Here is a 24,867-nt window from a genome sequence, read left to right as displayed (position 1 = left end):
AAAAGCTATGCTAAATTATGTATTTCATAAACATTATGGATCCGAAATTTTTCTCGGGTACAGTTGTGCATGTTGTGAGACCAAACTGAAATAAAGTGGAAATAAAGCGACCCACTGATCCACTGCTAAAGCTGCATTTTGTTAGGAATGTTCTTAGTACTTAAAAAAATTACAAGAGTAATGAATTTTCTTTACAAAAATTAAAACATAAAATACATATTAAGAAGAAAGTCAAGGTCCTCACGTTTCCTTCCCTCCAATCCCAGTCCCCAGGATCACCACTCTTATTCACACTTTATTGAAAAGTTGAGAATTTTTCTTATGCACATGTAAAAATTAATACACAAATTTGTATTTTTCAAAATGAGATCATACTAGACATATTGTTCTGCAATGTGGTTTTTTCAATTAATATTTCATGACCTCCTCCCACGTCAGCGTGATCTGGTCTGACATTCTTTTCAGCAGCACTATGATATTCCGTAATAGGGATGTAGCATAATTTATTTGCATATGGCTAAATTTAAATTGATCATATCAGGTTGTGGACTCACTGGGTTTAGAAAATCTTAATTTTTGTCTTCCCAGAAGCAACATGCCCACCTTTAGTTCCTGTTGATAGGTACTAGGGTTTTCCCAGTTTCTTTTCTTTGTATGCTCACGTGAGTTGTCTTTTAAGGTTTATTCCCAGAATAAAAGGGCCAAAGAGTAAGCTGATTAAATTTTGGTATGTGAACTCAAGTAGTCCTCCAAAATTAATATACTCACTGGATTTTAGCTACAACTATTCAGAAGCATGAATATCTAAATTAATGCATGAATTCAAACATCAATTCATTATAAATCATTTTTTTTCAAGTGTTAAAAATTCCTGTGCTCGCCTGCCTCCTTCTGGATTATCAAGGCTATTGCTGTCTTGTCAGCTGTCCTCTCATTGCTGCCAGAAAAGGCCCTCAGCAAAAGGATGGGGGAAAGGAGGGGCGCTTAATGCTCAAGGTCTTGTAGGAGCTTTGCAGCTGGACAGACTCGGCTTTGCATTCCAGCTTCACTGCTTGGCAGCTATGTGGCCTTGGACAGGTTGCTTATCTTCTATGAATGTTAGTCGTTTAACCTGTAAGATGGAGATGGTAAGAGCTATCTCATAGTGTCTAAATATTAATATAAATATCATACATAGTGTTTGGCACAAACTAAATGCTTTGTTGTCGTGATTTAAAACATATACGTATGTCCATACATTGCATTAAACTGAAAATGTGACTTGCCCTCTATTAATACAGTGTTCCTAAATACCTGTATATCACAAAGGGCTGCTTATTTGTTGTTTTTTGTCAGTTTCTCATTGAATATTTTATCTTTAGAATCCTTTATATAATACTCTCTGGAAGTGCTATATTCACTTTTTTCACTTTCAAAATAAACAATAATAATGAAATAAGACTAAGTTAAAATAATAGATGCAGGTAGATTCTCCCTTGTTTAACCTTTTGACTCCAGCCATCACTGTGTTTGAACGACTACCTGATGGAGGTCCAACACTGATCCCACCCCGGAACTTGTGTTTTTCTGGGGCTAAATGCCTGCTCATTCTGGTCCCTGGGATTTTCCACAGATAGCCCAAACACAGCATGGATAAAACAGAACTCCTCGTCATTCCCCTGATCCCTGATCCCCTTCCCCAACCCAAGTTAATGTCACTAGTAATCACCCAAGCAGAAACCGTGACTCAATTTCCCCTTCTGCCCACCTCCCCACCATCAAAATATCACTAAGATTGTTTATTTTGCTGCAGCACCTAAATGTTTTCAATTCTATCCCCTCTCCCTTTCTGCCATCAAGGACCAATTTGGGTCTTTATCTTCTCTCATTTGGACTCATAAAGTAGTTTTGTTTTTTTTTTAATTGGATTCCTTACTCTTATTTTTGTATTTTTCTAAAACACCTGACAAGCACACGCCACTCCCCTTTATAAGGCTTTTCAGTGGCTCCTCATCACTGTCGGCAGAAAGCCCCAGCAACACTCAGCATTAGAAACCAAGCCTTCCCAGACCTAGCACCTGCCTTCTTCAGTCTCTTCTCATGCCTCTGCACACCTCATAATTTTCACTCTCTAGTAACACGGAACTGACAGAAACCCCTGCTTGTGCTGTACTGTCTCTCACCTCCTTACCCTCTTCCTCCCTTTCTTTGCCTGGTTCCTATCTATGCTTTATGACAGCTCATGTGTCATTTCTTCCAGGATGCTTTCTGTGAGCTAGATCCCCTAATCCATGCTCCCACAGCATCTCCGTATGCCCTTCTCAAAGCTCTTAGCATATTCTATTAAAATATCTAATTAGGGGTCTGTCTCCCCATATGGACTCTAAGCACCTCAAGGGCAAGTATTATTTATTTTCCCCAGCACCCAATCTACTGCCTAACACACAACAGGAGTTCAATGAATATTTTTTTTTAACTGCATCATTTTCTTGAAGTAAATCAGTATTTGGAGGTATAATGTAGTGGCCCACTTATCAACTTCCTCATTGAGCCCCTACAATATTTTTTAAATATTGTGCTAGGATTAATGGGGATTCCAAAAAGTATAAGAACCTTACTTCCTATCTAGATTGAGAAATAAAATATGAATATGTGAAAAGCTGCTGGAAGTTATGCAGACAAGCAATTGCTGAGTTCTGAGAAAGGGATTCCAGCAGCTGGGGGCCCCTTCTGCTGTCCAGGGTGATGAAGATGAAATGGAACTGTGTTGGTTGCAGGGTGGGCAGGATCTGGAGAAGCAGAAGGCAGGAAGAGTTGAACCACAGTGTTCACTTTCTGGTGCTTTCCTATAATGCACGGTAGGGGATGTATACAGAATAGAGGGTTTATTTGGAAGGCACAACAGTAAGAAAACCTGGGCGTGGTTTCTCAGGTCTTACGGCTTCTCCCATCTCATCATTTAATCCCAAAAGTTGAGACAAGATGCCTCACTCTGTTCTTACTTTCTACCACCCACTGACACCCCCAGCTCAACTCTGGAGCAACTAATAATATTTCTTTTGAGAATAACTACTTTGCTCGAGGCAGATTTTTCTGAAGTTTGAAATCAATTTAAAATCTCATTTTATTTGGTGTCTTCAAGTACTTTCAAATCTAGGGCTGAAAAAGACTAACCCACAAAGTCATATGAGAGGAAAAAAGCATGTATTAAGTATTAAATATTAAATTAATTACCAACTAATTTGCCTAAATCTTTAAGTACATTAGGAATTCACAAAAGGGAGGTTTTACCGTAAGGGAGAGCAAGCTAGAAAAACTTCATGAAGAATATGGACTTGAATTTGGCCTTGAAGGACGAGTAGACCTTGTATAGGCAGATGGAAAGAGAGAGAGGTTCTCTTGCATTCAGACAGTACAGTAGAGGTTACTGTTGGAGACAGTGAAGAGAACTGTGAGTGGCACATAGGAGATATTCTGTGTATCATTGATGAAGGCATTAGCCAGCACTCTGAACTTGCAAGTGACAGCTTTGTTTTTCCTCATCTCTGTTGCTGCTTCTGCTTCTTCTACTTCTTCTTCTTCTTCTTGTTCTTTTAAGATTTATTTATTTATTTGAGAAGTGAGGGGGAAGGATAGAGGAAGAGGGAGAGGGTGTCTTAAGTAGATTCCTTGCTGAGCAGGGAGCCCAACACAGGGCTCCATCTCACAATCCTGATATCATGAACGGAGCCAAAACCGGGTCAGACGCTTAACTAACTGCTCCGCCCAGGGGCCCCCTCATCTCTGTTTCTTATGCAAAAAAAAGAGTAGTATTTATTTAAAAAGAATGTGGTAGTTCACACAAGAGAAGAAAGAGCTAAACATTTAAACCCCTAGAAAGACAGGAATTGGAGGATGTCTAGAAATGTTAGCAGCTGGAGCTTAGCTTTCTTGTGTGTTTCGTCATCTGTTGTCTTGGTTTCTCCCCACATGGTTACTTGGTTCTCAGACCAGTGTCTCCGCTCAATAAAGTATGTGCACCCTAGGAGCTTCCTGCTTCCCTCGTACTTCAATTCAAAGTCTCAGTGAAAGCCTCTGATTGGCCAACGAATCATCAGCTTGTTAAGAATGGGGAAAAGAGTGCTGGGCAGACGAAAATTGAGATGCCAAATAAATGGTGGACTGAATGAATGATGAGATGTGTGGCATGAAGACAGACTACAAAGTCTTGAAAAACAGTCATTGATGTTTAAATTATACATGGTTCTTGTTAAAGGTTTTAGAGCAGAAAAGTAACTTGAGAAAAGTGTTGAAGAAATAGGTCTATTAGGTAAGATTACCTGAATGGGGAGAAGGATGTAAAGAAACCACTCCGAAGACCATTTCCGTCTTGCCCGGCCCTCTCTAACCATGGTTTCTCCCTTCATGTGTCAGCTTGTCTGTGACTGTTTCTCTCTTTCACATTCTTCCTACTTCTCCAGGGCTGAGATTGTCCCTTTTAGTAAAGGGATAAAGAGTTAATATTTTAGGCTCTGCCGGCTGTACAGCCCGTGTCTCCACTACTCACCTGTGCACTGTAGATCAGGACAGACAGAGAGCATAGGGAAGTGAATCAGTGTGGCTGTGCTCCAGCGAAACTTCATTGTGGACACTGAAACTTGACTTTCATATCATTTTCACATACCGTTAATTACTCTCCTTTTGATTTTTCCCTCATCCATTTACAAAGAAAACACCAGCTTAGCTCACAGACCAACCAAGATAGGCGATGGGCCAAACTTGTCCACAGACTATAATGCATGAGCTACTCTTTGAGGAAACTGCTTCCTGCTAATGTCTTGCTGTCTTCCTTTCCAACTCCTCTTGTTTTCCTTCCTGGACCCAAAATGCAATGCAAGCTGAATTCTAAAATACTGTGTTTATTGAACAACTTTGCAAAATCAAATCTAAGATATGTTTGTATACTCAAAAAACCTAAACATAGTTGTTTAATTTTCATGTATTTTTAATTTTTTTCAGTTAAAAAATGTTCCCATGAAACAAATGCTAACATAACAACAGAGCCCAGCATTGACCATCTGTATCAAAGTAGGATGACCATCAACTCTGATAATTTCTTCAATTAGTTTTTTATCCATGGACTTTTCTTAGCTCTAAATTTTTCTTAAATATTGAATCTAATGCTTTTCTTCTTGCCTGAACTTAAATAAAGGCAGATGAATTTACTCTGAAGAGACAGGGAGGGCCACCGAAGCTGATGGTCCCGGGGCTGAGGTACGACCCATGTTAGTCACCCCCATCTTGCTTTGAGATCTCACTCTATTCCTCTGGTATCGGTCCCCGTGAGTAGTGAGTTACATGGCGCCTTGTGCATTGTAGGCACAAGGCAAATCTTTGGTCGAATTAGCAAATGAAACTCACTTAAAGGTGGTTTTTGTAGCTCATAGGTCTTGAGGGAAGACTAAAAGATGATATCTGCCACCAAGATTCTCCAAAGTCCTATTTGAAGTTTGAGGGAAATATGACTTTGCCTTTATGTCTGAATAACTATTTCTTAGGTGAGAAAGGCAGCTGTAAAGGTAAAATTAACCATAAAATTTTCTGTGTGAGGTGCCATCATGCCTGGGAAATGGCTTCCCAAAGTCTAAGGCCTGCCCTAGTCTCTCTTACAATAATGAGCTCATGACTACAACTTCCTGGTATGAGAGATTACACTTATAACCGTGGCTATCTCTTTTCATATAATTTTAACATACATTCATAGGCATTATAATTTGCCTACCTGATAAAAATGTGAAGAGAATCTTACTCTTTATTTTTTAGTATAAAAGAGGAAAAATGTTCAACTCTTTTGAAAGGTTAGGATTTAATTAGAAAATATATTAGGAGGCACACACACTCAGCAGGTGTCTTAACTTATATCCATCTTTTTGATGATGACATTGTTTTTATTCCAGTGTTAAATTTTTTAAATTAATTTCTAACATGTTATATTAAGAGCCAATAATGTAACATCTCTGTCATGATACCTTCCTTTAAAAAATGAAATATCAATTCTCAGATACAACCTTAAACTGTAGGAAAAATGAATTGTTGATTTAGTTTAAGTTTTTTTTCTTGGTTAATTTTTGGTTATGATAATAGAAAGTAACACATATGATAAGAGATATAATTATCTGAACTTTAGCAAAATTTGAGGCTAAGATAGGGATATTAGGAAGATACTTCATTAATAATGTGCCATTAGCATACAGTACTTCGATTTTAAACCTCATTTCATTACACTAGAGATGTCTTTTTACTGAGATGTTCCCTGAAAGGGTCAGCATATCTAAGTATTTATAACTGGGAGTTAAACCAGCATAAAACAGAAGCCAGCTGAGAAAATATTCAGCAATTTGCCCTGGGTACGGCTCTCAATTTTGGCTGGATTCAAAGGTAAGCCATTCTTTGATTAGCATCTTCAGCTAACAGTGGCCACATCAGGAGTCAGATATTCTCTCTCATGTTCTCAGTCAAAAGAAAACAAAATAAGAAAGGTAGAAAATCGGAGAGGGCTACAAGCATTAAGCCCTTGGCAAATGAGCAAGAAGTCTGATCCCTTGTTAATGTAATACTGCTGGCTTCTGCCAGAGAAGATGGAGTGGAGTGTGGGAGAATTTGTTATCATTTAAGCAGTACGTTTAGGTAACATCCAGTGGAGCCAGTGTTGGCCTGGGAACCGTGAAGGGTAACCATAGAAGCAGTTTCTTTTCAGTTTTTCTCATTGACCCAGAAGAATAGCTTCAACGTGACTCCATCCTCTTTAGTCGGTGAGGTTTTTCTTGTTATGTGAAGCAAGGAGATATTTGTTGTGGGGGGCCCCTCCAAAGGGAACAGCAAACCTCCCTGTCATGTGGGAGCTTTTATTGGGTTGTAGGGATTTATTCCAAATGAAGCACTTCTCTCCATCCATTTGTCTACCTGCCTTTAATATTATTATTTTTTAAAGATTTTTAAATTTATTTTAGAGAGAGAGAGCCGGAGCAAGCAGGAGCTGGAGGGGCAGAGGGAGGAGAGGGAGAGGGAGAGATAATCTCAAGCAGACTCTGCACTGAGCTCAGAGCCTGATGCGGGGCTCAGTCTCACGACCCTGAGATCATGACTTGAGCTGAAACCAAGAGTTAGATGCTCAACCCACTATGCTACCCAGGCGCCCCTGTCTACCTGCCTTTAGATCACAAATACTGATCCTGCCAATGGATACAAAATTAAGTGTAACCACTGTCATGGCCTAGAACAATCAAAGAAAGAAGATTTTAAAAATGCAGATGGGGACGCCTAGGTAGTTAAGTGTCTGCCTTCCACTTGGGTCATAGTTGCAGGATCCTGGGATTGAGCCCCACTTGGGCTCCCTGCTCAGTGGGGAGTCTGCTTCTCCCTCTGCCTCTCCCCTCTGCTTGTGCACTCATGTGCTTGCACGCACCCTCTCTTGAATGAATGAATGAATGAATGAATGAATGAATGAATGAATGACTCTAAAAAGAAAAAAAAATTTAAGTAATTTCTAAGTCGAACGTGGGGCTCAAACGTGATCTCAACCCTGAGATCAAGGGTCGCATGCTCCACGGACCAAAGCAGCCAGGCACCCGAGACGCATTAACCTTTATGAGGTTCAGCTTTCCCTAGAGTTCCTTCTCCACTGTCTCACCATGTAGAAGAGGGGGCCTGACGCTTATCAGTGGGGCATTAATGTCCACAGGCTTAGCTTGTGTTGGGTTGCATTTTCACTTCAAATATAAACACTTCATCCTTTCAATTATTTATTCAGTCACCCACTCATTTACTCGGTTTATTTTGAAGTTTTACCCTGTCTGTTCTGGGTGCTACTTAAGCTTCTTGACAAGAGATAAGAAATAATAAATTCAGTTCTGAAAACTAAGGTGGAAATACTGCTTTCATAGTTTCACTTTAAATGTTTTCCTAGTTGTATGTATTTGAAAGGTAACTAAAAGCCAATAAAATAATGCTGAGGAAAAAGGGGGAAATAGCTTAAATTTCTTCCTTAATGTGGCAAGAAAGCAATGCCTGTGGTTGTCCGTGATTTTCCGTGTACTTAAGAGGCTAACATGACAGCGAAGTTTCTTTACACACTTGGGAACATAGTGTTTGCCTTCTGTTCCTTCCCCTGCTGTGTGGCTCCATGGAAGCTGGCCCTCAAGGAGGCACAGCGCTCCTTCAGGCTCCTGGAATACCCCCGTGTACTCCAAAGTCCCACCTGCTCTCAGGAACTGACCTGGGTACTGGGGAAAGTACAGCTTATTATTTGTTCCTGGGTGGTCCCTGCTGACTTCTTGTTATAATATTGTTCAATAGTTTTCTTTAATGGAAGAAGTATATTCCATTTGGATTATGTCATGAATTTCATCTGGCATAATGAGACTTCCAATAGCTTTTGTGTGTTACCTCTTTTTTTACATCATTTGTCTGGTGGCACCAAGAATACCTCCTCATGAAAATGGATCCATTTACAGTCAATGATAGAATGGCTAGTGTTCGTTTCTCTTGGGAAAACTAGAATGTGTTTCTTTTATCCTATTATACTGATCCACCACCTCAGATTATCTGATTTTCGAGCTTCTCATTTTCTCCTGTATCTTAATGCTATTATTAACAAGAATTCTGTTGCTAATGGTTTTGAAAAGTAATATGTGTGCTTTCAGCAACTACTTGTACTTTTATGGTTTGTCTGATTTAGCTGGACTTTGATAATTATTCCAAATACTGTTTTGTTGTGGATCAAATGTGAGGAGCTCTAATGTCCCTCAAGATTAATTCTCAATGTCCTTAATTCTGTTCAAGAGAAGGGAGTTTATATTATAACTATTAGTCACGAGATGAAAAACGCCTTTCAGTGTAGAGTCTATAGTCTATATTCTTTATGAGTGATACATCTGTATGGATGTATATCGTGATGTATGTGCATATATACATATATATTTGGAGAGAGATGAGAAAGGGTTCCATTTAATTTTTGAACAGTAGTTTCTATGACTATCAGTGCATATTATTTGATGGGGAAATATTTTTCTAAAGTATACTCTTTTTTTTTTGAGGATAGTTGACACACGATGTTACCTGAAGCATAATTTAATTTTTTTTTAAACACACCCAAATATCCTATTTTAGAGTCAGTTGTATCAATATGCTCTATCAAGTTCTCAGGTCATCACTGATTTTATATTTTTTTGCACACATTTTCTATTTTAGAAATAATCTCCAAATTTCTTTTGTTTAACTACATGCTAAAAAGAATGTGTAATACTTATTTATCTATATATGTGTTTGTTTATTCATTGACTGAAATCTATATTTATTATTTTGAAGAATTCATTTCAGGAATAGGTGTAAAATCTTTCTTTGTTCTGAGCCAAACCTAGCTATTTCTAGGACCTGTGGGATTTCATATATTTGTTTCTTTAACCAGTTTTTTTGTTGTTGTTGTTTGCTTGTTTTTAGTGCCCACTCTGTGTAGGAAATTATGCTGTGTTCTTGACATACTATTGTGAATACACTGAAAATAACGTCTGGCTTATGGAAATCTTTTCACATTTGTGATGAATGTGCCTATAAAACTACAGCTATTCTTTGGCTGTTTTCCTAGGAGCAGTACTTTTGCCCAGGGCAAACGTGTAGGATATGCTCTTAGAAATTTCCCACAATTGTTCAATATTTCTTCCAGAAATTTTTTAAAAATCAGAAATCAGAGGAAAAGAAAAGGAGAATTTCTCTCTTAAGTTACTGATGTTTTACACAGCAGCGCCTCTTTGGTTGCCTTGCTAAGACCAAAATCTCCAGATTTTCTGATGCCCAGAGAGTAATTTCTACCATAATAGTTTTTACCTGAATTTGTGGGCCCCTTGGGAAGTGGTCTTAAATTCCAGTGGGCAGAAAACTCAACTGGGGCACTTGCTTAAAAGGCGTCTGGTGATGGCAAGGATTATTTTTAACAATTCAGAAGGTCTTGGGCCACAGTGTCCAACAAGAGCCATGATGGACTTTAGGTGGTTCTGGTTAGCCCTGAAACTATGACTACATAGATTTTTCTCAACGAGAGGGTGTCTAGGGATTTAGGAGGCTTTAATTAGTTTCTCAAAGGGGTCTGCAGAATACGACGATGCTGCTAGAAGCAGTAGTTTACAAGTGGAAGCAAATACTGGTAAAATCAGTCACATAGCCAGCAACAAGAACCCCCCACAAAAGGTCTAACAATGGCAGGAAAGACTGCAAGGCAGACATAAGTCCTCAAGGAGTGCTGTAATCTAGAGCAGGGTGCCCTAAACAGCACTGCTGTTTGAGAAAATCCCGAAAATTCATACATTTGTTAGTGAACAGGTGTTCGTTGGTCAAAAAAGCTTGAGAAACATTGAGTTTTTAAAAATTTACATTACTACAAAATTAAATAGAGAGTTACATATGGTAATTTTTATTGCAAGTCACTTTAAGTAGTCTTTAGTACGAAGTGATTCCGAAACCTATTTGATCATAGAATCCTCTTCAAATGAAGTTTGAGAAATGCCCTTTGATGAGGGGCAGACATTCATCTTTCAGTGCAGCATATAAAAAGTACCTTTTATCATAACTCTTGTCATGACGAAAAGTTTACATTGTGTTCTGAACACTAAATAAGAAAGCAGGGAATTTTGTGCTGTATTTTAGAAAATGTTTTATTAAAATAACGTAGAGGGGGAAAAACCCTCAACATGGACTTATTCTTTGTTAGTTGATGGTAGATTAAAGTCTTACCCTAAAATGGCAGTTGAACGTTTATCTATAATATTATTAGGATTTAGGAGAATTTTGTATTTCCTAAGAATCATAGAACCCATCCTATATTAGAATGAAAATCATTATTTCAGGTATTTTATAGCAATGATTGGTGGCCAGCTAAACATAGTTGCCAGTGTATAAGCCTGTATGTCCAAAATTTCCTGAAGGAAGATACTTGCATAGTGTTTAGGAAAGAACAGATAAAGGCCAGATTAGTTTAGAGGGGAAGGTGAGTTGATTGTATCCAGATCAGGTTTTCTGGGGAGGTGAGTTGGAGGAGAGGAATAAATAGAATGGTGAAAGAAGGAAAGAAAGATTAACTGAGTGAAAGCAAAAGTAAAAGGGGAAACTTTTTTCCTAATCTGGTTGACAGTGAAGAGTCTAAGGAACAGAAAAATAGATATGTATAGTCAAATAGAAATTGTGACCTAAGATGTGATGATTAGAACGCTAGTCCTGGGAGATACTATGAAGAAAATAAGACAAGTTTGGGCTATGCTATTTCATCCTTTGTGTTTAATTTTGCTTTAATTGGACTTTCACAAAATGAATTTATCACAGAATTATTTTTCCATAAATTAAGAACCTTCACCATAGCCCTTGGGAGAACACTGAGCTAATAGTAATAGGAAATAAGGATTGCTAATTAATGGACCTCTACCGTAATCATTGCTTCTTTGGAACAAAAATGATTAATTTAGGTCATACATTTAATTTTGTCCCCTTTCATTATTAAGTTATAAAGATGCATTGAATTGAAATGGATTTACCATTCAATATTGTTAAACTTCTGGAATACAAGAATTTTCTAAATCCAGGTCATGAAGGGAAGACCTCTTCGTGTAGGATCCTCAGACCCTACATAATTTTTAAACAGGTAGCACTGCTAGGTTATAGTGTTTTGACTCTTAAAGGTTTTTTTTTTTTTTTTTTTTTGAGAGAAGGGGGTGCTGCTTTGTTTACTTTATAAATCAGTACTTCTAAATTAGAATGGAGCTGCACAAAGCCTTCTTAATTTCTAGCTAAGCTATTAAAGAATTTTTTTTTTATGTTCAGTTAGCCAGCGTGTAGTACATCGTAAGTTTTTGTTGTAGCGTTCAATGATTCATTAGTTGTGTATAACACCCAGTGCTCATCCCAACACGTGCCCTCCTTAATACCCATCACCCGGTTACCCCATCCCTCACCCCCATCCCTTCTCTAACCCTCAGTTTGTTTCCCAGAGTCCAGAGTCTCTCACGATTTGTCTCCAGAATGAGGACGAATTCTTAAAGTCTGAAAATTTGACTTATAAATATTTAGTTCCAAAAGGACATATTTAAGATTTGGAAGGGTAAACTAGCGCCTCCAACCGCATGAGCAGAGCTTAAAAGAAATCAAAGGGGCAAAATGAGAATCGAGCAACAGCTAAATGATGCACAATATATTTATTCTCTTTTCTTTTCTTTTTTGGGTCATGATTTTCATGACCAAACCTTAGCTATTTGCTGATTATGCATGTTTGTGTTCTCTGGCATGCCCGTGGAAGAATGATGGGTGTGAGCAGGGCTGTTTAGAGAGAGACTTTAATGTATGTGGGCCTAACATCAATTTAGAGATGAAATAGAGTTTTTGTAGGTACTTGTGGAATTTTTCTTTTTTTTTTTTTTTTTGAGCCTTGTTTTACTCTTTAAGAACAGGACTCAATTCCACAGTTTAAGTTGGCTGACACGTCTCTCTCAAATTATCTGCAAAGGTCCCAAGACATTTTCGGTTCTCAGTAAAAACCTCTACTGTATGGTTACAAGTCTGATGCCAACATTTTATAGTTTAACTGAAGTGAAGTGGATTACCCATTAAATTGGTATGTTTTTTAGAACCTTCCTTTTAAATCCATGTGATGAAGGTAATGTTTTTTTCACATGGAATCACCAGGCCTTACATTATTTCCAAGTGGCATTCTCAGTATTTTCTCACCAAATGCACTTTATGCTTACTTTATAAGAGTTTACAAATTTTCCAATTTGTCATTAAGCCTCAAGGTAGTTCTTAAATACATGTTTTAAGAAGTGACAATAATAAAAGAAGAATTCCTTAAATTCTTGAAAACTTGGTCCCAAGTGCCATTTAGTGAGGTTAGCTCTATTCTCTATATGCTTAGAGTTTAAGTTTCAAATGGTAGTGTGATATAATTTTAAAAGAAAAAAACACTAATTATAAAAGGGAAAAATCAACCTTTGTTTAAGTTTTTTTGTTCTCATGAAAGAAACTGATATCACAATTATTTAGACAGAAGTTATTTTTAAACAATTTCGTGAATTATGTAGTCTAGATTCAACAACTAAGTTGCTTCTTTTTAATGCTATAGGAGAAATGCTTCTAAGGTCTTAAAAACTCATATCCTTTGTCTAGTCATTTTTTCTTTTAAGTGAAATTTTTATTTTAACTTCAGACTTACAAAAAATGTCGAGATTCCTCAAATGCTAATATTTTACCGTATTTCCACATTTGCATTCCCTCTCTCTGAAAACCGTTTTTTTCTGAACTGAGAGTAGATTATATATATTTGTCCTTATATACTTCAGTGTGCACTTCTTATTTTTCTGAAGACTTTATTTATTTGAGAGAGAGAGAGAGAGCATAAGCAGAGGGAATAGCAGGCAAAGGGAGAGGAAGAAGCAGACTCACCACTGAGCAATGAGCCCACGTGGAACTTGATCCCAGGACCCTGAGATCATGACTTGAGCTGAAGGCAGATGCTTAACCGACTGAGCCACCCAGGCACCCCCAGTGTGTATTTCTTAAAAACAAGGGCATTCTCTTTCATAATCACAGTATAGTTATCCATATCAGAAAATACATAATCATGAAATAAGAGCATCAGATTGTAGACCTTACTCAGATTTCACCAAATTAACCCAACAGTGTTCTTTATAATAAAGTAAAATAAAATAAAATACCGATCCTGTATTGATTTCAGTTGTCATGTCTTTTTTGACTCCTTTTGACTAGAACATTTGCTAGTCCTTGTGTGTTGTGACATACCACTTTTAAAAAGTACAGACCAGCCATTTTGTAGAATTTCTGTCAGTTTGGGTTTGCCTGATGTTTCCTCATGACTAGATTCAAGTTGTGCTGGACTTTTTAAAAAATAGAATTGGGGCTCCTGGGTGGCTCAGTCATTAAGCATCTGCCTTCGGCTGAGGGTGTGATCCCGGTGTTATGGGATCGAGCCCCACATCAGGCTCCTCCGCTAGGAGCCTGCTTCTTCCTCTCCCACTCCCCCTGCTTGTGTTCCCTCTCTCGCTGGCTGTCTCTCTCTGTCAAATAAATAAATAAAATCTTTAAAAAAAAATAGAATTATATAAGATGTGATTTTACAAACAAATCACATTCCCATTTGTAACTCTGAGAATCAATATAATTATTTAATTGTCATATTTGCATCAAACAGAATACTCATCTCCAGCTTCCCAAAAGAAAAGACACTTGTAGGAGATTTTATATGCATTTCTTAAAGAATAAACTTGGTTTAATTGTTGATCTTATTAGTTTTGATGGTTTATGGAATCACATAGATTGTTTCAGTATTTACTGAGACAACAAATAAAATGTACAAATGTAATAGTGTTGATCTTCTCTTTTCACAGTAACTTCTGAATGCCCACAGAAAGGAAGAAACTTTTTCCTCTCCTTTGAGAAACTCAAATTCTTATCGCAACTCATAAAATCCTTCTTGAAGCTGGAAAAAAATGTTGAAGAATTATTGGAAGAAATATTTGTATCACTCAAGACACCCAGAAATATTTCAGGTAACATGCTCTTTTGTTTAAATTTGTAAAGCTGTTCTCTCTGTTTTCACTTCCTGCCACTGAATCTATACTATTATTTGAAAAAAAAAAAAAAAGCATGATAGAATTCTGTAAATAAATGTTAAATATAATACACACCATAAAATTATGTTTTTATCCTTTATCTGTGGCAAATTCCATAATTTTAATTAACAAAGCATTATAAGTCAATTCTGGATCATAGTCTTTAGATGGAATCAGATTAATTTTTTTTTTTTTTTAATTCAGAGAAACACAGCTTGGCTTATGGAAAAAACAAGCATACTGAATGATCTAGTAGTCTTCTTCTGCTACTAGCAGCCAGATGACTTTGCGCAAAATATTTAGTTTCCTTAGACTCCATTTTCTTATCTTCAAAGTGATGGTGCAGGACTAAACTCACTTTCTCTTTGTTTTCTTTTACTGTTACATGTTTCAAATTTCAGTATGTTAGGTAGGACTGTGAGCATTAAATGATATAGTGTATGTATTGAAAAGAATGTCTAATAGGTAACAAACAATCAATAAAGGTGAACTGTTGTAAAAGTAATTCTCATTATATAATATGTTGGTTTAAGTTTTGTTAGTCTTAACGAAGTCCTTCTGAAGAAAGCTATACCATGTATGTTAAAATAATGTTTCTAACATTAAAGGTAGAATTCAAAGGCGTAATAGTTAAGATATGTTCTCTGTATTCATATCTATACTTACAAATATTTTCATCTATATCAGAATGAACTACACAAAGTTCTCTTTTACATGATATCATGTATCATTTTAAGGACAGTAAATAATAGCTTGTGGCTGCATTTGCAAAATAAAGTGAGGGAACCAAATGATTAACTATCAATCAAAATTTCAAAACCTGATTTCTTAGTAAGGAATTACATTTACTTTAATATGTTTACTTTTGTATTTCCTTATTTATTTTGCCTGGGTAAATAATGTTGGAAAAGATACAGGGTTGAAGTTTCTTTTCTATTAAGCATAGCTTATTGGCCTTCTATGTGTCATTAAGTTTAAGCGGCACTACTAAATTATAAAGTAGATCATTTTTTCAAACTTGGAGATAATTTGAAGAAAAATGGAGGTGGGTTTCAGGTTTCTAAAGCTGACAAAAAGTCAAATAGGAAAATAATAAAAATATAAGACAGAATATATGAAAAGTAAAAGACGGAATGGAAAAGTAGATTTAATTAGGAGATAATATGAACCCTAGACAGTCTCCTAGATTAAACTGACTGGGCCGAAGAGAGATCTGAGTAGATAAATTTTTGGTTGACATGTTGGTGCCTCAAGCAGTTGACACTTGGTGTTGCTACTCATTCATCACGGCTGGCTGAGATTTTGCATCTCTCATCCACATCTCCAGCAGATCTTTTCTGAAGTGTGGCTCAAGAAACAGAGCAGACTATGACACATCTAGACTCCTACCTCTTGGGACTCCTATTGTTTTGGTCCTAGACCAAGCTCTGGAGAAATTAGGTGAATTTTAAGAACTTTATTCCTTTAGAGGCAGCATAGATTCAAAATTAAAGTTGTATTAGAGAAATATTATAAAGATACAAAACTCAAATGGCCATCAATTGAAGCAAAGGTTTGATATACTGATTTTGGAAAAAGAAGAAAAAGAAAAAGCTGGTTCAACTCATTTAGATTAAGGTCAAGCAATGTTGAGACTTGCAAATGCTGTCTATTTGAGGGAAATAGTTACCATTCTTGAATAAGATCAACGGAGAAAATATATAATTATGCTACAATATACTGCCTTACCTAAATTTGTCATTATATAAGCAGCATGGCAGATAAAAGTAACTTCAACTTCACATTAATAAGAATGTATTATAGAAATACAGTTGTGGGTTATTGAGCAATGTACGTGGAAGGAATTTTAAAGGACAGGTGTAAGAAATGTCTTAAGTACTAGACCTTCCCCGTGTGATATCTGTGTTCTTCATTGTTGAAATTCATATTTTTTTATAACAAAGCTAAGATTGATTTAATCTGACATAACTTTATATAAATGTCTCCCTTCAAAGAATGATCTTGAGGGAAATTGTCAGGAAAAACCTAAATGTTTTATTCAGTGTAGCCAACTTAATGAATTCTTATCAAAAGCATTGGTTTCTTAAATCAGGAAGGAAAAGATTCCTTGAAACGGATGATTAAAGAAACCAAATGCATCTTAAGTTATCCTGATAGTTAATGTTTTGCTTGGAAATCTTGTGTGGGAGGAAATAAGAGAAAAAAAGATCAAGTCATTTGGTTTCCTGTGTATTTCTTTTGATTGGAGCATATTTTGCTAATAAAGATCTTGGACAGAGTCGCCTACTATGTCCATGTAACCAAAACAATGTGATGAAAATGAGGGCTTTTTTTTTCTTATTGTCCAGATGTTTTAAAAATATCCAGGTGCTTAACATCACATAGAGAAAATATAAAGATGATTAACTAAATATTTTACTTTTTACTTTGATGTTTACTATTATATTGTCAATTTAGCTAAATTGGCAAGTGCCCTTAGTAATTTGAATATGATGCAATAGATTCTGTAGAGACATAAGAAGTATTTTCAGAGAAAGAAAGATATATAGTTATAATATTTATTTACTTTTTTTTTTTTTTTTTTTGGTCATGACTTGATGGTTTTCTATTTTGGTCATTTCAGGAAATGATAGGACATTATTTGGCTGTTATGGTGCCTTATGGTATTTCTTTTAGGTGATCATATCTTCTGGAGTGGCCTCGGGTTTGATTTATGGAGCACTTCTAATGCTCCTTTGGAATACAGTTGTTCTTCGGGCAGTTCCTCAAATTTTCCAAAGGTGGCATCTGAGATTTATCTAAACCAGGAGGTTTCTTGGCCCTCATTTTTCTTTAGCCCCAGCAATGACAAAGAGCAATGGCTGCTTCAATTGGATGTAAGAAGAACACTTAGGGTTTGTCTCAGAAGAATCAAAGATTTCAGATCTTCTGAAAGATTGTTTGTACTCTTAGGGGGTCTTAAGAGGGGTCAAATGGCTTCTAAGAGTTCCTTAGCTAGATGGTTAAGGGATTGTATTAGGGAGGCGTATGTAGTTAAGGTAAAGAGGCTCCTAGGGTTTGTAAAGCTCATTACACTAGGACTTTAGCTGTTTCTTGGGCAGAGAGGTCGAAGGCTTCCACATTGGAAATTTGCAAGGTGGCCACCTGGGCTTCTCTTCATACTTTTTCATAGTATTATCTCTTGGATGTAGTCTCTTCCACAGATTCAGCTTTTGGTGGGAGGTTGCTTGTAAGCCAGAAAAGAACAGTGAAGAAAAGAAAGACTTGTAGTTCCCACTTAGAGCTGCCAACAAGGCAAGTTGCTTTGTAGTGCACACAATGGGAGCCTATGAAGACCAATTTGGGTGTGAAAGTGGATGTCACAGGGAAGTACTGCCAACCTCTACTCTCTATGAAAGAAAGCGGCAGTGTGGAAACTAACCAGAAATGTAAAATGAACCACAGAGAACTCTTTAGGGGGAGAGTGTTTAGCAGCTGGCATTCCTGTGACCCTCTGCTCTCTACTGAGGTCCTTAATCTGGGCATGCTCTTAAGGAAACCACTGTTGACTGCATACAAATAAGTGTGTTTTAGAGTGATGAGCCAAACATGGGCTACTTCACCAGACAATGCTAATAAGTGTATAGAGTTTTCAATATATATTTAAATAGATGAAATAATTTGTCACGTGTTCACAGAGCTCATTAAGTTTGACAGTGCCAAATTTTGATATTGACCATTTTGAATTCCAAATAAATACAAAAATACCACAATTCATTAAAACCACAAGATACTTATTAGTCTAGAACCAATCTTACTAATAGTGTCTTAAAATGATCCCTTTTGCTCTATATATAGGATCAGATTTTTAATTTTTTTTTAATTTGGGGGGAAAGATTATATTCATAACTGCTTGATAATTCATTTTCTATTAGAATTGCTCACTGGCAAAAGAAGTCTTGGGAAGCTTATCTTTTTTTTCTTTTCTTATTTATCTTGAAAATAGGCAAATGGTTTGTACAAACATCAAAGCATGTTACTTTGAGTGAATAAGCATAATGTATTTGGAAGTGAAATGATAAATATAATTAACTTTTTTTTCTGAGTCTTAAACTATAGCTGCACAACGGCAGATACTTATTTCCAGAAATAGATCTGCAAAGCCCATAGTTTGAACTAGTGTTATTTTTCTAGAGTTAAATATCTTTTTAAATTAGCTGATTTTATGAGCTCTCTGTAGAAAAGATGACATTAAGAGTCTAAGCACTGTCCCTTCATGTCATTAACAAATTGATCTTTATTACTTTTTCTTCTTTAAAATTTGTTTTGAATAGTAGTCGATCCGTATAGTAAAACTTTGAACAAGACGGAAAAGTATATAGTGAAAATTGAGTCTTTTTCCACTCCAGTTGTCTAGTTTTCCTTTCCAGAGACAACTACTTTTTTATATATCCCCAAGTTTAAATAACATGAAATCTTGTCATACAATGCATTCTTTTTTATTGACAGTTATATAGAAAGATCTCATTCTTTCTAATAGGTGAATAATTTTCCAATGGCACATGTACCATAATTTAACCTGTTACTCATTGACGAACATTTAGGGTTCTGTTTCCCTCTTCATTTGCTACCACAAACAATGATACAGCATATTTCCTTGAACTTTGTCTTCGTGCACATGCATATCTGGACAGTTAATTTCTAAAGTGAATTTGCCAAGTGAAAAGATAAGTCAGTTAAGAGGATGAAAAGACAAGCCATAGGCTGAGAAAAATATTTGCAAAACACATATCTGATAAAGGACTTGTATCCAAAATATACAAAGAACACTTAAAATTTAACAAGAAAATAGCAACAAAAACTCAATTAAAAAATGAGGAAAAGATCTGAACAGACTCCTTACCAAAGAAGATATACAGATGGCAAATAAGCATATGAAAAGATGCTCAACATCATATGTCATCAGGGAAATGCAAAGCAAAACAAAGGGATACCACTGCACACTTGTTGGAATGGCTAAAATCTGAAACACTAACAACACTAAATTCTTAAAAGGATGTGAAGCAACAGGAACTCTCAGTCATTGCTGATGGGAATGTAAAATAGTATAGCCTCTCAAGAAGATGATGTCATTGTATCTTACAAGCTAAATACTGTCTTATATTATCCAGTAATCACACTCTCAGGTATTTACACAAATGAGTGGAAAACTTATGTTCACATAAAAACCAACACATGAATGTTTACAGCAGCTTTATTCATAATTGCCAAAACTTAGAATCAACCAAGATGTCCTTCAGTGGATGAATAGATAAATAAATTGTGGTGCATCCAGACAGTAAAATATTATTCAGTGATAAAAATAAATGAGATACCAAGCTACAAAAATACATGGAGGAATCTTAAATGCATACTGCTAAATGAAAGAATCCAATCTGAAAAGACTATATACTATATGATTCCAATTAAGTGACATTCTGGAAAAAGTATAGAGACAGTAAAAAGATCAGTAGTTGCCAAGGGAAGGGAAGAGGGGGAAAGAGGTGAATAGATGGAGCACAGGAGATTTCTAGAGCAGTGAAATAATTTCGTATGAAACAGTAATGGTGGATGCATGTAATTATGCACTTGGCAAAACCCACAGAATGCACAACACAAAGAATGAATCCTTAATTTCAAAATGAATTAAAGACCTAAATGTGAGACCTGAAACCATAAAAATCCTAGAACGGAGCATAGGCAGTAATTTCTCTGACATCAGTCCTAGCAACATTTTTCTAGACACGTCTCCTGAGGCAAGGGAAACAAAAGCGAAAATAAACTATTGGGACTATATCAAAATAAAAACTTCTGCACAGTGAAGGAAACAATCAACAAAACTAAAAAGCAACCTGGGAGAAGATATTTGAAAATGACATATCGAGTAAAGGGTTAGTATCCAAAATATAAAGAACTTATAAAACTCAACACCCAAAAAATAAATAATCCAATTAAAAAATGGACAGAAGACGTGAATAGACATTCTCCCAAAGAAGGCGTCCACATGGCCAACAGACACATGAAAAGATGCTCAACGTCACTCATCATCAGGGAAATATAAATCAAAACTATAATGAGATATCACCTCATACCTGTCAGAATGGCTAAAATAAAAAACACGAGAAACAACAAGTTTTGGTGAGGATGTGGAGAAAAAGGAAACCTTTTGCACTATTGATGGGAATGCAAATTGGTGCAGCCGCTCTGGAAAACAGTATGGAGTTTCCTCAGAAAGTTAGAAATAGAACTACTCTACAACCCAGTAATCAAACTACTGGGGATTTACCCCAAAAATACAAAACCATTAATTCAAAGGGATACATGCAGTCCTATGTTTATAGCGGCATCATCTACAATAGCAAATTACGGAAGCAACCCAAGTGTCCATTGATTGACAAATGGATAAAGAAGATGTGAGATAGATAACGGAATATTCTTCAGCCATAAAAAGAATGAAATCTTGCCATTTGCAGTAACATGGGTGGAGCTAGAGACTATAATCCTAAATGAAATAAGTCAGTCAGAGAAAGACAAATACCATATGATTTCATTTATGTGGAATTGAAGAAACAAACAAAAAGAACAAGCAAAAGAAAAAGAGAGAGGGAGACAAACCAAGAAATAGACTCTTAACTCTAAGAAAACTGATAGTTACCAGAAGGAAGGTGGGTGGGGGGAATGGGGGAAACGGCTGATGGGGATTAAAGAGTGTACTTGTCCTGATGAGCGCTGAATGATGTATGGAATTGTTGAGTTGCTATTTTGTACACCTGAAACTAATGTAACACTGCATGTTAACTGTACTGGAATTAAAATAAAAGCTTAATAAAAAATGAATCCTAACGTAAACTATGCACTTTAGGTAATAGTAATCAATATTGGTTCCTCAATTGTAAAAAGTATGCCACACCAGAGGCACCTAGATGGTTCAGTCAGTTAAGTGTCTGACTCTAGATCTCAGCTTAGGTCTTGATCTCAGGGTCATGAGTTCAAGCCCCATAGTGGGCTCCTCACTGGGCGTGGAGCCTACTTTAAAAACATATACACATAAATATACCCCACACCAATGAAAGATATTAACAGTAGGGGACCTGAGGGCATTGAGAGAGGGAGTGAGTATATGGAAACTCTGTACTTTCTGCTCAATTTTTCTGTAAGCATAAAATTTTCTAAAACATAAAGTCTATTAATTAAAAAAAAAGTATGGACATTTTGAGAGAGTGCCAACCGTTTGTCACATCTATTTTAACTGCTAATGATATTTTTGTTATGCAGAATTTTTTTATGCAGAATTACGTTATGGCTTCTGCATTTTGTGTCCTTCTGAAAAATCTTCTCTACTGAGATCTTTTAAAAAAAAAATTCCATATTTTCTTTTAATGGCCTTATAGTTTCATTTTTCTTTACTTTAAAATCTTTCATTAATCTGTATTTTATTTCAATATTAGAATTAATTATTTATAGTACCATTTTTATTAAAGACATAGTAAAATGCAAGCCATAGAGAAAGCATTTTAGGGGCGCCTGGGTGGCTTAATTGGTTAAGTGTCTGCCTTCAGCCCTGGTCAGTATCCTACGGTCCTGGGATCAAGCCCCGCATTGGGCTCCCCGCTCCTTGGGGAGCCTGCTTCTCCCTCTCCCTCTGCCTGCTGCTCGCTCCTGCTCCTTGTGCTCTCTCCCCTCTCCTTCCCCCCATCAAATAAATAAATAAATAAATAAATAAATAAATAAATAAATAAATAAAATCTTTAAAAAAGAGAGAGAGAGAGAAGGCATTTTAGGTTAAATGGTATAACACTGATCTAAAACCCTCTCTATGTTGTGGTGCATGTTGACAAATGAAGCAGGCTTCCTAAAGTGCAGTCCATAGGCCGTTGGGGTTCATGAATGCACTGTGCAGGAGGGCCCGGGAATCATGTGTGCGTGAGGGTGTGAGTGTGTGTCTGTGCACACCTACCATGCAATCATATTGTGCATTTTGGATGGAGTATTCTGTTGCTTTAATCAAGTTCTCAGAAGTGTTCACAAATCCAGAATGGTTAAGAACATTGGAGTTGAGGAAAACTTTTCCTCACAATACATAAACTCCGATAAAATTTCTAAAAAGGATACTATTGCTTACCAAATGGAGTATTTACCTTTCTAGAGAATGCTTTTGTAAATTGTACTACTTAGGAATCACTCATGATTATGCTCATAGAGCCACATTTAGAAAAACAAAAACCAAAAATCCCACACATCTTCTAGATGATTGTATCAGTCGGAAGTCCCACTGATAAGAATCAGTAAGATTTTGAACCTTGTTTGCTCAGGACGTAAGCAGAAACTGATTCTTAAGATTCTAAAATTTAAAAAAATGCATCAAAAGTGTGTAATTGATCATCACATATCAAGTCTAAGCAAAAACAAAAGGTAAATGCTAACTCATTCATTTCAAATTAAACTATAATTAATAGAACCCTACTGGAAAATTGGAAAGATTTCTTTTTGTCATATTTTTTTAATTACATTTTTGTAGCTCTATTTTTTCCCCATGGAAAAGACTTCCTTAATTCTAACAGATAAAGGTGAGGAAATACTTCCATTTTAAAAGATAAAGATCATTTCTTATCTCAGGGTTTGTGTTTTTCTGATGGGTTATTGATATACTTATTAACAGCGTATTTTTTCCTGATGTGCTGATGTTTACCCGTGTGCTTTTGTTCTTCCTCATTTCAAGAAAGGAAGTATTAATGTGCTAAGGAACACCACCATTTCTTAAATGCATCATTCTTAAGTTTAGAATTTAAATTTTTAAATGAACAAGGAAATTAACATTGCTCTCTAATCCTATGTTATCAACATGAAAATGTATTGATGACAAGGGATCTATACTTTACAGATTATATATGCATGTATATCAAATATGAATATAAATAGCTTATAAATGTCATCAAGTTGTATGTATGGAATGGTGCTCTATATATTTTGATCCTGTAGTTACTGTAATGGTGACATCACCCTACGTCTTGTTGACTGTATTCTCTGCATCTTGATATATGTGTATGTTGTCTGTACTAGGGACAGAGCTTTCCTACCTAATTAATTTTAACCTGAGTCTATTAATTCCATCTGCTGTGCTTTGTTTTTCTTAATGTATGTTTGTGTGTTTTCTTTTCTCTTGCATAGGAATTTTGGATCCAACCAGTCACGAAGTCGTAATAGAGAAACCTAGAGCAAATGAAACCAGAGTTCCTTCGGAGCAATTGCTATTGGTGAAAGAGGTGAATGAGGAAAAAAGGGTGCTATTTTTTACTCATATATAACAGCATCATATGTCTGTAAATCCATTATGAATCAAAATATCTTGAGTTGTTTTTTTTTTTCCAAAGATTTTATTTATTTTTTCGACAGAGATAGAGACGGCCAGCGAGAGAGGGAACACAAGCAGGGGGAGTGGGAGAGGAAGAAGCAGGCTCCTAGCGGAGGAGCCTGATGTGGGGCTCGATCCCATAATGCCGGGATCACGCCCTGAGCTGAAGGCAGACGCTTAACCGCTGTGCCACCCAGGAGCCCCAAAATGTCTTGAGTTTTATCCTTTGCCACTAAAGAAAAAATTCCTGGTTGAAAATTAGCTTATAAGTTTTGGCGAAAATTGACTTTAGTTGGGACCCTGCTCTTATGCACATAAGTGCCCTGCAGGAAGTAGGGCACTGCAAGGGAAGCAATCTTTGTTTTTAATGAACAGCTTGAACTGCTCTGTTATTTTAGAGTGCCCGCCTCCGCCTGTTTGCTGTCCCATCCTTGACTACTCTTCTTCTCCGTTTTATGTTGTAGAGAACTACACCCTCCAGGCTTTTTGCTTTCTGGCTTCTGGGGAGTTTGCGCCCATGGAAGGCAGTGAAGGTAGACTGGAGGGTGGAGAGAGAGAAACCAGAGGACTTTGTCCCCTCTCTGTGTTTCAGGAAACATCTCTGGTGGTAGGGGTGACTCTGCCATCTCCTCCAGGGACCCTGCTCTCCACACACAGCTCCACCTGTCAGGTCTGCCTTACCTTTAACTCACACTGGTGGCCCCAGCAACTACACTCCCACATACAGTCCCTTTTCTTGTTCCTCCAGCCCTAGAAGCGGCAGTGGCTTCCGACTCTGTGAATATCTGTCTTGCTTCATATCTTATGTTCGGCTCCTCAAAATTCCATCACTTCAGTAACTAACGCCCTCCAATAAAATTCTTCCTTTTGAAATAC

The 24,867-nt window shown here is 36.6% G+C and overlaps 1 protein-coding gene across 4 annotated transcripts in view; it reads left to right on the top strand.

Moving 5' to 3' along the window:
- Nucleotides 1-24,867, top strand: part of KIAA0825 (KIAA0825 ortholog) — a 376,584-nt gene that overhangs the window by 78,937 nt on the left and 272,780 nt on the right. For all 4 annotated transcript variants that reach the window (XM_026498622.4, XM_057307500.1, XM_048220968.2 and 1 more), the window contains 2 exons: nucleotides 14,397-14,558; nucleotides 23,808-23,902. In XM_026498622.4, coding sequence (XP_026354407.1) covers nucleotides 14,397-14,558; nucleotides 23,808-23,902 — 257 coding nt within the window. The remainder of the gene's footprint in view (nucleotides 1-14,396; nucleotides 14,559-23,807; nucleotides 23,903-24,867) is intronic.

This window comes from Ursus arctos, unplaced genomic scaffold, assembly GCF_023065955.2.
Source record: "Ursus arctos isolate Adak ecotype North America unplaced genomic scaffold, UrsArc2.0 scaffold_5, whole genome shotgun sequence".
In the NCBI taxonomy this organism is placed as follows: Eukaryota; Metazoa; Chordata; class Mammalia; order Carnivora; family Ursidae; genus Ursus; species Ursus arctos.
This window is presented reverse-complemented; position numbering and strand designations above follow the sequence as displayed.